This window comes from Bemisia tabaci, chromosome 5 (assembly GCF_918797505.1).
Source record: "Bemisia tabaci chromosome 5, PGI_BMITA_v3".
Taxonomy (NCBI): Eukaryota; Metazoa; Arthropoda; class Insecta; order Hemiptera; family Aleyrodidae; genus Bemisia; species Bemisia tabaci.
The window spans coordinates 45,883,531-45,897,509 of record NC_092797.1 but is presented as its reverse complement, the minus strand read 5'-3'; the positions used below and the strand labels follow the sequence as shown (position 1 = coordinate 45,897,509).

The window sequence follows — 13,979 nt, the reverse complement described above, 5'->3', positions numbered from 1 at the left end:
ATGCGTGAACTCTCAATGCTCCGTTCCTAGTGAGGTGTCGCTCAGACTCGGGAAAAAATTGGGGGAAAAAACGAGGCCCGATTACGTTTCTTCCATCTTCGAATGTGTTGGTCACAAAGTTCTTGAAACACCACTACAAATAAGACAAATGGAACCACCACAACATGGAAATAGAGCAGAAGGAAAGGACAAGCGTTGATGACGGCGTAGACATACAACTATTCGTGCATGATGGATGTCCGCGTTGTATCTACAAAATTGAAGGCGCGATGGCGCGAGGTTTGAACTTGCAATGCTCCACTATATGCCGTCAATGAGGTGTTGCTCAGACTCGGGAGGGAAGTTAAAAAACGAAGCCTGATGACGTCTCTCCTATCTACTGGATCCTAGATTTCCTGGTCTTCATTTATATGATCAAGGATCCAGTGACCATGGCAATCACCAAGGGTAATAACCACATGTGGCAACAATTCGGTGGCTGGTAAGTCGGACGTCTGACCGCTGTGACCGTCATTAATCCCGGGTGCGGACACAATAGGGCGTGTGCTCGGCGGAGGGGACAGTGGGGAGAGGGGGTATCGGTACCTGTAAAAGGGAATTAAATTTGTTGTGGTTGTCTGTTGGGCAGACATCAGCTATGAGGGGTTGATTACCCAGGCTAACGCAAAGAATTATAGCAATTTGGTCGTGTTCAGAAAAAAACGTCGCAAGAACCTTACGACATTTCCAACTTTCATCTGATAAATCCCAAAAAGTCTCAATATTTATGTTCATTTTTCTTTGAACTTTTCGCACAATTATAACCACAATTTAATCTAAATTGCCTGAGCAGTTTGAAAAATAACATCAAAAACTTTACTTGAAGAATACATAATTTTCAAAAACAAATTTGGCAACTTCCGAATGTTCATACATCCTTTTATTTTATCATGTAAGAACTATCAAACACCTTTTTTCAAAAATTACCGTCATATGATATCTGGAAACCGTGTTGAATATCCGTATTCCTGCACCATACTTTGTTCCATTTGATGATGCTACAATTGGACCGTGAAGAGTTTGAATTCGCAAATTGGACTTCATTTCATATAAATCTCGTTTCCGCCAAATCATGATATCATCACATAAGCATCAACCTTCTTACCATCTCAAAATTATGAAGAAATTTCGATATTTAATGAGCTCGCGATGTAGAGAAGAGTTTCTATATCCCACTTTTTTCTGTTCAATTCCAAGACGGACTGAATTTTATTTTCGAAGTGGACAAGGGTACTCAGGTACATGTATCTGTAATGGTATAATGATCTTGTTTCCTCCAGCCATACTCCGCCCAGATCATGTATTTTACTACAAACAACTGAGAGCCATTGCTTTCTACAAGACTCACTACATGCACAGAATGCTTTTACACGTTTGGTAGCGGTATACATTTTCGATTGATCGTCCAACAGGATCGAGGTAGCTTTTGCGATTTTTCGTTGACGCCCTTATTACCGAGGAAATGCGATGCAAACAGCTCTGAAGAACGGACTCTGTTTCTTGTGACCATTGTTGCCAGAAGAAATATCACAACATTTTTGGCTGAAATTTGCTTTCTGGCAGTTTAAATTTTTATCAGCTCTCACGAACAGAGGCGGATCCAGCAATTTGGCAACACCGGATTCCCTCCGTTTAAACCTATATTAAATAATCGGTTCCGTCAGAGCACTTGGCTCCTCCGAGATTCGATACATTTCCATAGATTTAAATGGAGAAAAACGATGTTCCCAATTTGCTGCGTCCGCCAATGCTCGCGAAACGGGTGCTACGGTAAAAACAGTTCTCAGAACATGAATTTTCCGCTATTTTCCTCAACATTACACTGCACCTGAGTCTCTCACATAACATGCAACCTCTTTTTAACATGCAATGCTGATTTTTTTCCATACCTCCCTCCTCTATCATACGGGTGACATAGACCTGCAACCCTCACTAGAAATGCGTAACGTCCTGTTCGGATATTGCGTCGTTCCTCTGACGTAAGGACGTACCTCGATTTCCACATAAGCCCCAAAAAGCATGGATTTATGCGTAAATTAGGGCTCACGTGGGTATCGAGATACGTCCTTACCAGTGGCTTTGCGATCTATCGATATTTCTCCATTTGAAACTGTGGTAAATAATCGTTTATTAAGGTGTTCGCTGCGAACACCCTGTTTATCGATACTTTCCCATAGGTTTAAATGGCCGATCAATCGATATATCGCACAGCATGCCACGCCACTGGTCCTTACGTCGGAGGAGTGATGATGAGAATGATGAGTGAAGATCCTTCATAATGAATATACGATGAAAAAGCCTCCTTCGTCATAAATTTCTGAAAAACTAACGTCCCGATTTCAGCATTACTTCAACTCCACAGTCGTAAAACTTGTTTCTTACTCTTAAACTTTTTTTTTAATGACAAATTTTAGCGTTTAAGACCATTTTGAATCAATTACGACCCAATGTCAATTTTACGATCTCCCATTAGACTCGATTCACCAAATCGTATCTTATCACGTGTGCGGTGGCTGGAAGAGTTAACGCAGGTCTGGACTATTCCCTCCCACCTGTAACGCACCCGTAACGCAAACTCAAACCCTCTTCCTCCTCAGAGCGTTACATATTTTAGGCCCTTTCACCTCCCACGTTCAAAAAACCCGGACTTCAATTCGGCAACGCATTAATGCGCCATGCCCATAAACTAACACTACGCGATCCAGCGTTGAATAGTGGCGGCGGCGCGGGGAGGGGGTGGCGGCGGGGGCTGTATCTGATCGGGTAGACCACGATTTTGACTGAATAATTCCGGGCACGCACCTTGTACGCGGAAGATATTTTTCAGTAGCCGCTGTAAACATGCATTATGCTTATCTCCGTGGACAATAAAACACCGAGGTGACTTAAGCAACGCCTTCCAACTACGCGCGCGCGGTAGCCACCAGCCCAGCGCCAGCGCGCCGGGACGCATGTGTGGTGGGAGTGCATTTGGCCCGTAATCATGCATGATTAGCATTTTCGATGTTCCAGCCCAGGCAGTCACGGACTTTTAAAGGAACAGTGAAACTATTGGTAATACTTCCTCGCTAGGAAGAGAAGTTTGGTCATATGGTTGTTTCCCGGATAAAGGAATAATGTAATTGCATTTCAAAGCAGCAAAATTTTCATTCGAGAATTGAATATCGATGGGCAAAGTGCGGTACCAAATATCTACCACGGAAAAAAGAGCTAGAGGTTGTTGGATGATAGTTGACTGGGAAGTTGACGCTTTTTTCAAGAGGTTAAAAACCTTATTAGTTTGAATGGAATTTTATTCTCTAAGTGATTTTTATAATGATGTTTAAAAAGTAAATTTTGGGGGGTTTTCACTGACAAGTATGCTTGGACACTATGTTTGTGTCGCTCATGTACACTAATATAAATAAAAACTAAAATAAATAAAATATCGGCTGGGTATTTCTAATTAATCGTGGTGGTACCCCAATAAATTCGGTCACGAACCCAAATGCTACGATACCACCCCAACTTGAGTTGCGATACTATCAAAAATAATCGGCAATGCTTGTGTCATCCAACAAATTAGGGTAGTTCCCCAATTTTAGGGGATGACCCCTAACGCTTTTTTTCCGTGGCATTTGCGATGTCGCAGACTTCCTGCCGTACTTTAGCTTTTCATTGGAAAACCAGTCAACGTAATTTCTTAAAAACTACGTTGACTTTTTTTCCGACTGTCGGCAGAATAATCTGCAAAAATTTCAAGCTACAAAGTTTGCTTGCTTCTCTTCGAAGTATGGAAATAGTGACGGAAATGTCAATACATCGGTGTGGAGATACGTGGTTTTGCACTTTAGTCATCGATATGTATCATACAATACTTCTATTCGTTAGAACGGATGGTTGTCATGGACAAAAAGGGAAAATGATGGACGATGATGATATAGGGTCCCTTGTGGGTTGTCTTCAGTCCATTATTTACCTCTCGGCTCGTCTGAGCCTAAATTAAATAAAAAGTCGATAACACCAAAAAGTCTCATCGAGGACATGAACTAGGATGCACGCTCTGTCATTAAAGCCGAAAACGAAAAACGCACAGTGGCGTACACGTAATGCGAGAAGTATCCATGCAGTCTTGCAGGCACTAGCAGCGCGCGCCATGCACCGCAGAGTACGCACAATGCTTGAAGTATTCATGCAGTCTTGCAGGCGCTAACGTGCGTTTTGCGCCGACTGCAGTGTGTAGCGCGATCATTCAAACTCGCGTCGCGTTTTTCAACTTGCGATTTTAAAGCACGCAAACGGGTACATTCTGAATGGACCATTTGCCATTTACTCAGATAAAAAATTAAAAAACTGGATCATGTTTAGTAAAAAGGAACGAGCACATGTTTTTAAAATCTTGCTACTTCTTTTCCTAGGAAAATGTATACATATGGAAAATGCTACGATATTTGAAAATTTGACGTTATGAACAATCCGATATTCTAGCATGGTCGCATCAACGGGAATACGTAAGAAAGGCTGCCAAAAGGACAAGATGCTCAATTGAACTGAAAGATACTCATAGACGAGTGGAGGGTGGTTCTGGGACACATTAAAGTTTAGAATGCTCGTGATTAATGTCCCATTGTTTGAATCTCTACTCAATTCCATGCTTGAATGCGCAAAAAACACTGATGCAGTTGTTTGTGTCGACTCAATGAGACTCCAAATTTTCATCTTTGAAATTTTTCTCATCGCGGAAGTGCTAGCGACTTTGTCAATTTCAGAATCGGCTGAATACTAAAAAACAAGAAAAGAAGAAACTGCTGTCAACTTCACGTTATTCAGGTTTTTTCCTTCAAGGGATGTGTTTAGCTGATATTTTATTTGTGATAGGTGTCATCCTCGTTCAGGTAACAGCAAGGGACATTGCTTCTATGGACCTCAAAAAACTTAGTTTCAAGGATACGGATGCTATGATTAACTACATCAACAATGCTCAGTCATCATGGATAGTAAGATGATCTATTCTTTATCTTGATTCTCCGGCACTTTGCAAAGAGTAATTCAACATTTTGAGACTTAAATACCGATAATCAATATTTAAATAGCACTTCTTAAATAAAAAAAAAAAAAATATTTTTGGCGCGTATACGTAGTATACCGCCTTTACGATCGTTTCGAACCCTGCTCGATACAATAACCGAGTCCCTTAGTTCCTTACCGAAAAGTGACTACCGCGAACTTCTGAGATTTTCCAAAGCGTGTAAAAAGTTTATTTATCCGTCAATAATTATGATTTAAAGTTGTTTCTCATTCTGGGGCTCGCTAGTTTATGTGCAGTGAATACCAAGAGTCTACGTTACTTGGTTTTTTTAAAAAAAGCCTAAGAGTACGACGCGCTGATTTAAAATATGCATATATAAGCGGAAGCAAGCGAACTGATTCGAGGATGGCTGACCAGTTCGGCACTCCTTGAATCAGAATTTCACTCACTCCGTTTTGTTCAAAACGTTGCTTTGACATATCTCCACACCACTGTTATCCTTTTCAAAAGTTGGTACTCCTTGCTCTGATAGCCGGGGCAAGCAGGATAGTGGTAAGTGCAATCTGTGATGAGCCTCGAGACTCATCAGACCATTTGCTAAACGTGGCTCATTCAGGAGTCCACTTAGCTCTCTCTTCCCCACGCTCCTGATCACTGCGTCGGCGTCACGAAGAACAATGGGCCTTGGGCCGCCTTGGGTCCCAACGCGGCCGATACCCGTACCCCAATTACTCACGCTTCATTAACCATTTCACCGTCACGCTAGGATTCATCCAATTTTCAAAAAAAAATTGTTTCGCGTGTATTTAGCAATTTTTTCCTTACTCTCCGTTAAAACACAAATAAAAAGAGACCTCATTCATAAAAATCGGCCGAATAGAAGAGAAGTTACAGTAATCGAAATCCGAAGAAATCAACAAAACCTCGACTTCTCGATACGAAAAATAAAATGAAGGGGAAAAAAAGAAAGTATAAATTACAATTAAATATAATTGACCTCAGAATTTGACAAGCAATTCATTTATATACCTAACGCTGAAAAAACTGGGAGAAATTACAAAAAATTCGCCTCTTGCAAGGGACTTCTTTGTAAGAATTTTGACCTGAAGACAACGGTAGAATAACAGCAGTACTCCATACAATACACGGTGTGCCTGAACGAGTTAAACATTTTTTATACGTTCAAATCGAAAAATCTTTATATTTTTAACTACAATGTCTCTTGAATCGTTTAAGCAAAAAAAAAAAAAAAAAAAAAAAAATTCCGTCGAGATTCTGGAACGTAAAGGCGCTTTAAAAGTATTCTGGGGCTATACTTTCCAAATTTTCGTAGTACTGCCTAGGGTTTAAACCTCTAGGAAGTTTATCCTTCGGTCTGGGATCAATCTTCACAAAATATGATTTTAAGTCAGGGAAATTAGGTCTATTTTTACAAAGCATGCTTTTTCTGTGCTCGACTTTTACAGCATTTTCATCTCACAACCCTACCGGTAGTAAATCCCGTTATATTATTAAAAAGAAATTGACTCCATAGTTTAATTCCTTAGTTTCTTGAATACGATTATTTTAAGCACTTAAACATGTATACCACCAATTTTAGCCATGGGGTGATTTCCTGAGAGCCGATAATATCACGAATTTCTCATAGAACCCTTCAACAGTGGCTTGCTTTTTTGGCAGCCGATTCGGCCATCGAACCGGAGTTTAAATGGAAGCTGATAATAACTCAAAGCTCTGAGAAAAATTTTGAGATGAGTATAAGAACGGTTTGTTGTAAGTAACGAGGAGAGGCGGGCAAAGCGGCTAAAATCCTATCTAATTTTTACAGTTTTTCTGTTGAATTAATGTTGCCGCGGGCTTCTGACTGTGTCCTCACATAGTTTCTGTTCAGCATATCGATACATAAGTATTTTACACACGTAGAATCTAATTTTCACGTCGGGGAGTCGACATATTTTGATTTTTTCGATTTTATACGGAAAATTGATGGTTTTTCGGGATTGAAATTATTATTATTTCATGAAAAATAAATGCACTCAAAATGACTATAGCATATTGATTTTTACACATTTGCACTCACGAAATTGGTTGGTAAATTCAACGAGTGGGTGCATCGGCCTGGTATATCAAGTTTCTGCAATTTTTTACGGCAAATCAGCAGATTTTCGGGATGTAGATTGCTTACTTTTAATTCATGAATGAATAAAGCAACGACATGGTTGAACTTCTTTGCATGGAAAGACGTTTAAAATAACAAAATCAAGACGTATTTAATGCAATTGCATTTATATCGAGTCAATTTATTTTCAATAATAGAACGGGATTTTTACTACCGGTGATTTGGGTATTTTAGCCCCAAAATACCTTTAAATCGACTTTATCTTCTAGGAGTTCGACAGAATTTTTCCTTTCTTCGCTTAAATTATTCCGTAGCACTTTTCTTCAAGAATCTGATAAGATTTTGCTTGAGGCAGATCAAAAAACTTAAATTCGATCGAATAGCTTTCTACTTTCACAATACACGGTCTCGTCAAGGTGCGTCTTTGACCTCGCAGTGTTGGATCGTGAATTCTCTTGTTGTGCTGTTTGCCTATTTTGAAATCTCTGTAAATGAAAACTAAAGGGGTTGATATGTGCGAGTTAATGACGCGCCTTATCAACACATTGTGTTGGAGTTCACTGCTTGTTTTTTTTTTTTTTTTAACTTTTATACTATAAAACTTCATAGCTCAAGTTAGGTTGCATTTTTAGACATTTTACTCAAGACACATTCCACACTTAACTTGAAATATCGTGGCAGAGAAGTTGATTATCTGTAAACAGGTAGCGCTTTTTATGCATGATTTCGAAGCAAAGTCTTGAAAATAATTTCCAGGCAGGGAAAAACTTTCCTGACGACATATCTGAGGACTACTTAAAAAGGCTTTCTTCAGCTCCCGTCCCGCAGATTGACCGGCTACCAAAACTTCCGATTTTTGATGATTTTGATGATTCGGAAGCTGAATTTGGGGACACTTACGAGATATCCGATCCACCCGCAGAATTTGACGCCAGAAAACAGTGGGCCAACTGCCCGAGTGTCTCTCATGTCTACGACCAAGGAAATTGTGGATCTTGTTGGGTAAGAGTCATTGATGGATTAATCATTTTAACCATCAAAATAATCATTTCGCTGAGAACGGCAAGCGGTGTTTTTTTAATTTCAATACATATCACACTCATATTCAGTGAGGAAGCATGTGAGTGTAAGTCCAAGGTGCTACCAGCCATATTAAGAGTAGATGGAAATAATTTTATGTTCAGAAGCTAGAGGTGGTAGATAAGAAGAAAATAATTCTGTGTTGAAAAGGTTTGAGCTGAGAACATTTCTGGCGATTGCAAACTGCCTTGAAAATCGAGCACGGTGCCCCTGAACTCACTTTAAATGCGACTTTGTTGTACATCAAAAATTCAAACTGGAGGTTGTAGTGGGGTACTCCCTGATGGGTTTTTGGGCAATTTCGAAATAGGTTGTCGGAGCTCCTCGAAAAATAATCGCATTTTTGTGGTTTTTTAGGGGTAAAATAGCAAAATTGGCCTCCGGGCGACACATTAAACCCCCTCTCCCTCATCCTTGCCTTGACCGATCTGAATTTTTAGTATGTTTTTGCCTGGTATAAGATGGGACTTTTCTGAAATTTTCATGCCCATACAAATTTTTTTGCTCCCGCGGCAGCGTTGCCAAGTTGCGGACTCCAAAATATCGAATTTAATGATAAAATGAAGGTTTCGGAGTGTGATTTCCATTCAAAATCAAAAATTCAAATTGTAAGTTGTAGTAGGGTACTGCCTGATGGGGTTTTGGCCAATTTCGAAGTAGAGTGTTTGAGATTTTTGAAAAGTAATCGAATTTTTGCGGTTTTTTAAGGGTAAAATAGCACACTGAGCACGGGGCGGCAAGTTGAACCTTTTCTCTCTCATCCTTGCCGTGACCGATCTGAACTTTTAGTATGTATTAACCTGGTATAAGATGTGACTTTTCTGAAATTTTCATGCCCATACAAAATTTTTTGCCCCCCGCGGCAGCGTTGCCAATTTGCGGACTCAAAAATATCGAATTTGATGATAAAATGAAGATTTCGAGGTGTGATTTCCTCCAAAATTTCACGAAAAATGTGCAATCTGAGAGTTTTCTATAAGAAAAGGCATATTTGAACAATTTAGAGTTGCAGTGTTGCCAGCTTTTGATTTAAAATCCGTCAAAATGACCCAAATCGCGTTGCAACCTCGAGCGCTGGATTTTTATTTCGTTCAGAATTGGTTATTACGGTTCTTCTGTACTCTATGCATTTAGGTACCATGACAATTATGCCATTACTTACTTGATGGGTGCAGCTAACTCAAAAAGAGAGGCCGGATAAAGCGATGAGTCGGGGGAAAACGAGCGGTTCGGGTTGACAGAAAGTTCTTAAATCTACTCCATCACCAGAAAGTAGAATTTGAGAACTTTCTCCCACCCCCCAAACCTTATCCCTGTTGCAGTCAATCCTTTGAACATCTGATCTGAAATTTTGCCCCCGAATTTTTACCAAAAACATGATGTGTTTTTGCACAAAAACGTGTTTATATTTTTCATGTTTTTGGTAAAAATTCGGGGGCAAAATTTCAGATCAGATGTTCAAAGGATTGACTGCAACAGGGATAAGGTTTGGGGGGTGGGAGAAAGTTCTCAAATTCTACTTTCTGGTGATGGAGTAGATTTAAGAACTTTCTGTCAACCCGAACCGCTCGTTTTCCCCCGACTCATCGCTTTATCCGGCCTCTCTTTTTGAGTTAGCTGCACCCATCAAGTAAGTAATGGCATAATTGTCATGGTACCTAAATGCATAGAGTACAGAAGAACCGTAATAACCAATTCTGAACGAAATAAAAATCCAGCGCTCGAGGTTGCAACGCGATTTGGGTCATTTTGACGGATTTTAAATCAAAAGCTGGCAACACTGCAACTCTAAATTGTTCAAATATGCCTTTTCTTATAGAAAACTCTCAGATTGCACATTTTTCGTGAAATTTTGGAGGAAATCACACCTCGAAATCTTCATTTTATCATCAAATTCGATATTTTTGAGTCCGCAAATTGGCAACGCTGCCGCGGGGGGCAAAAAATTTTGTATGGGCATGAAAATTTCAGAAAAGTCACATCTTATACCAGGTTAATACATACTAAAAGTTCAGATCGGTCACGGCAAGGATGAGAGAGAAAAGGTTCAACTTGCCGCCCCGTGCTCAGTGTGCTATTTTACCCTTAAAAAACCGCAAAAATTCGATTACTTTTCAAAAATCTCAAACACTCTACTTCGAAATTGGCCAAAACCCCATCAGGCAGTACCCTACTACAACTTACAATTTGAATTTTTGATTTTGAATGGAAATCACACTCCGAAACCTTCATTTTATCATTAAATTCGATATTTTGGAGTCCGCAACTTGGCAACGCTGCCGCGGGAGCAAAAAAATTTGTATGGGCATGAAAATTTCAGAAAAGTCCCATCTTATACCAGGCAAAAACATACTAAAAATTCAGATCGGTCAAGGCAAGGATGAGGGAGAGGGGGTTTAATTTGTCGCCCGGAGGCCAATTTTGCTATTTTACCCCTAAAAAACCACAAAAATGCGATTATTTTTCGAGGAGCTCCGACAACCTATTTCGAAATTGCCCAAAAACCCATCAGGGAGTACCCCACTACAACCTCCAGTTTGAATTTTTGATGTACAACAAAGTCGCATTTAAAGTGAGTTCAGGGGCACCGTGCGAGACAATTTTCAGCAGTTTAGGCAGGCTTCATTGATAGACGACTTCTAAAGCAAGAGATCTCAATTTGGAGCCCCTTCTGTGTTCCGTGATACTCTGTGTCAGACTTTAGAGTTAGTTTAGTTGCCCATCCGACCCACATTTAACTATGCTATTCACAGGTATCTCAATTCATGCTCAAGCAAATGCACCAGCAGTTTACCACTAACTCCACTAACTCAAGCAGAATCAAGGTGCATTTTTTTTCAATTTTAGGCAAAAGAGTTGATAATTTCATAATTTTTCTTAAATTCTGAATTTTGCCCTCGGAAAACTATAGTTGAGAGCACTATATTAGTGGTGTCTCGTATGAGCTTGTGGTTAGTATCAGTAATAACCTGTCGTATTGATATTTTTACCATGACGTCAGTAAAATCATTACTTATCATCTTTACGGAGCATCACTTTAAATCATCATTACTTAAAATCATTGCGGATTAAGAGTTTATATGGACCTCTTTTGATTAGGTTTGCTTTCAACCATAGCTTCTTCTCGTTGTATGACTATTTAGTGATTTGCAAATTCTTGCAATTGCTAATTGCTTATGATCTAGATGTATGATAATTTTAGTTAAAAAGTCAAAAATAAGACAAGTAAAGCGTCTGTTTTTAGGCTGTTGCCGTGGCCTCCGTGATCACTGACAGAATATGCATCAATACTAAGGGTGCCTCGAACGACTGGATCTCATCATGGGAGATTGCGTCCTGCTGTGTAGAAGATAAGTGCGGTACCGGGTGTTTTGGAGGTTATGCCAGCAAAGCTTTTGAATTCTACGTGAAGCACGGAGTGGTAACCGGTGGTGAATTTGGTAGCAATGAGGTGAGCAAATGTTCGACGATCAATATGTCACTCAATCGTTTTATTAGGTGTTATAGATTTACAAAACACGGTGAACGGTTGCAGATAAATATCAGATAGACGTGGTCTTGTTTTATTTCGGAAGTCAAAATATTATTCGTCAGATCCCAGGCAAATTATACGAAAGCTGACAATTTTTTTCCGATGATTCTATACAGTACTTTCGTTCAAAGATTTGCTACCATCTCGAAAACAATGCAATTATCTACAAAATATTAATACCTCGATAGTATTTTGTTCGAAACACCCCCTTCTCCAAGAAAGGTAAATTGAAGAAAGGTAAGGCAAAACGATTTACAATCATTACTTGGGATGTACATTTAGATCTTTCTACCTTTCCTTTGTCAAATTTTGGACTCGGTGACGTACAAAACTCCAGAATGAGTTGACTATCGGAGGTTTGGAAAATAAATGATCACCATATAAAATTCGTCAATTGAGTGAAATATTTTACGTCGTTTGCGTTACAGGGCTGTATGCCGTATATGGTTAAACCTTGCTCTCATCGCGTGGTAGGAAAATATCCAGACTGCCGCTCATATAACAATACAGTTCTTCCGACCTGTCAAAAGCAGTGCATCAATCCGAACTACAAAACATCTATGGACAAGGACCGGCATTTTGGTTAGTATAACTTACAACAACTAAACGTAAACAGCAAAATAAACTCTTGATTTGAATTAGACAATATATCGGAGGTGAATCGTATGTGTATAGCAATGTAGCAAAGATGATGCTATTTTGTCCTTACCGCATTCAAAACAGATCACATGCGAATAGGACAAGAATATTTGAGCTATAGTGATACACAACGATTATGTTCAAGTGATTACATAGTTCTTTCTCTCAGTGAAACAAAGATCTTTCGTATGGTGGATGTGTGGACGGCACAATTTTACAAAACGTCAACCACAAAATCAACGCTGATTGTTATTTTTTAACAGGTAAACGTTCTTATGAAGTAAAAGTTGCAGATCTAAAGAAGGAATTGAGTAAAAAAGGTCCTGTCACAATGTGGTTCAACGTAAATGAAGATTTCCGTCTTTATAAATCCGGTAAATAATTGGCTTAACTATTATTCATTGCTTCGAACGCTTTTAACATGGGAAACTGGTGTCGTTAGTAAATCTAACTTAACGGCTAAACTGATTTACGGCAATTTTAAAACTATGAATGTATTCGAATACCATGCTAATGCGCAATTTTTTTACGATGAAAAAGTATCCACTTAAACTTTTGCTACGAGCATCATATCTAATTTCTGATGGTTATAGTAAAATACAATCCCATGCAGCAGTATTAATTTGAATGTTTTGGTTTTGCCGTGTAATGTTTGTTTTAGAATTAATTTGATCGAAAAACGACGGTTCTGATCATTAAGAGTGTAAGATGCCTTTCAGTCACTACTTGATCTGGATTCATTATCATTGAATTTTGAACACTCCTACTACACGATGATCAAAATCTTTGAGTGGGATGATTGATATTTGTGTTCTATCCTCCAGGGGTATACTTCCATGTAACTGGCGCAAAAGTTGGAGGGCACATTGTGAGGGTGCTTGGCTATGGTACAGAGAACGGTATCAATTACTGGTTGTGCGCGAACTCCTGGAACCCAGAGTGGGGTGACAAAGGACTGTTTAAAATCAAGAGTGGCTCAAATGAAAGTGGATGTGAAGAAAGTCTTTTTGCAGCTGAGCCGAAAGTCAAAACTTAACCAAACATTATTCATTTAACACATTTAAATCTTGCTACACGAAATATGAGACAATTTTTATTTTGAGTGTTGTAGTAAAACATTATCATCCACAGAACTAATTCACGAGGACATTGCAAACAACTTACAATTTGCGTAAATCCTTTCTTAAAGATTTCTCATGTTTCATTATACATGCAGAGTAAAGAACAAATTAACCCCGAAGATGTTTTTAAATAATTACAGCTATCGATGATCTAATCAAATAAGTTACGTTATAGTTACGACCCAACAAGCCCCGTTTTACTTTGTTAAACTCCGCGTTTACTACCATATTTTTGACGTAAAACGACAAAATAATTTTGTAAAATTAGTAATAATCAGGGAGTAAATAAACCCCCTGACCGTTTTGCGGTTACTCTTATGATTCTATGGTATACTAGAATAATATAATATGGAAAAATAGTGAAATTGGCCTGAGCAAAATCGCTCTCATAGATATACATTTGAGTCTTCTTTGCACTCAGTTCTTTAAATATATTTAAAA

At 39.0% G+C, this 13,979-nt stretch overlaps 2 protein-coding genes across 3 annotated transcripts in view; one reads left to right on the top strand and one right to left on the bottom strand.

Moving 5' to 3' along the window:
* The window catches only part of LOC109031668 (uncharacterized), a 93,740-nt gene that overhangs the window by 70,675 nt on the left and 9,086 nt on the right, over positions 1 to 13,979 (bottom strand). The window lies entirely within an intron of this gene.
* On the top strand, positions 4,205 to 13,908 carry LOC109031716 (cathepsin B). Of its 2 annotated transcripts, XM_019043402.2 has the most exons (6): positions 4,212 to 5,015; positions 7,923 to 8,168; positions 11,491 to 11,697; positions 12,207 to 12,360; positions 12,681 to 12,791; positions 13,242 to 13,908. In XM_019043402.2, exons 1-6 carry the CDS (start codon positions 4,866 to 4,868, stop codon positions 13,451 to 13,453), a joined length of 1,080 nt encoding a protein of 359 aa, XP_018898947.2. In that variant the 5' UTR covers positions 4,212 to 4,865; the 3' UTR covers positions 13,454 to 13,908. The 2 variants fall into 2 exon arrangements, with proteins under 2 accessions (XP_018898957.2, XP_018898947.2); XM_019043412.2 differs by lacking the exon at positions 12,681 to 12,791 and having other exon boundaries at positions 4,205 to 5,015.

Excerpts from the sequence above, each read along its gene's own strand:
- LOC109031716 (XM_019043402.2), top strand. The coding sequence starts at position 4,866 with ATGTGTTTAGCTGATATTTTATTTGTGATAGGTGTCATCCTCGTTCAG. Across the intron at positions 8,169-11,490 it reads GAAATTGTGGATCTTGTTGG|GCTGTTGCCGTGGCCTCCGT; the intron begins GTAAGAGTCATT and ends GTCTGTTTTTAG. Across the intron at positions 11,698-12,206 it reads GTGAATTTGGTAGCAATGAG|GGCTGTATGCCGTATATGGT; the intron begins GTGAGCAAATGT and ends TTTGCGTTACAG.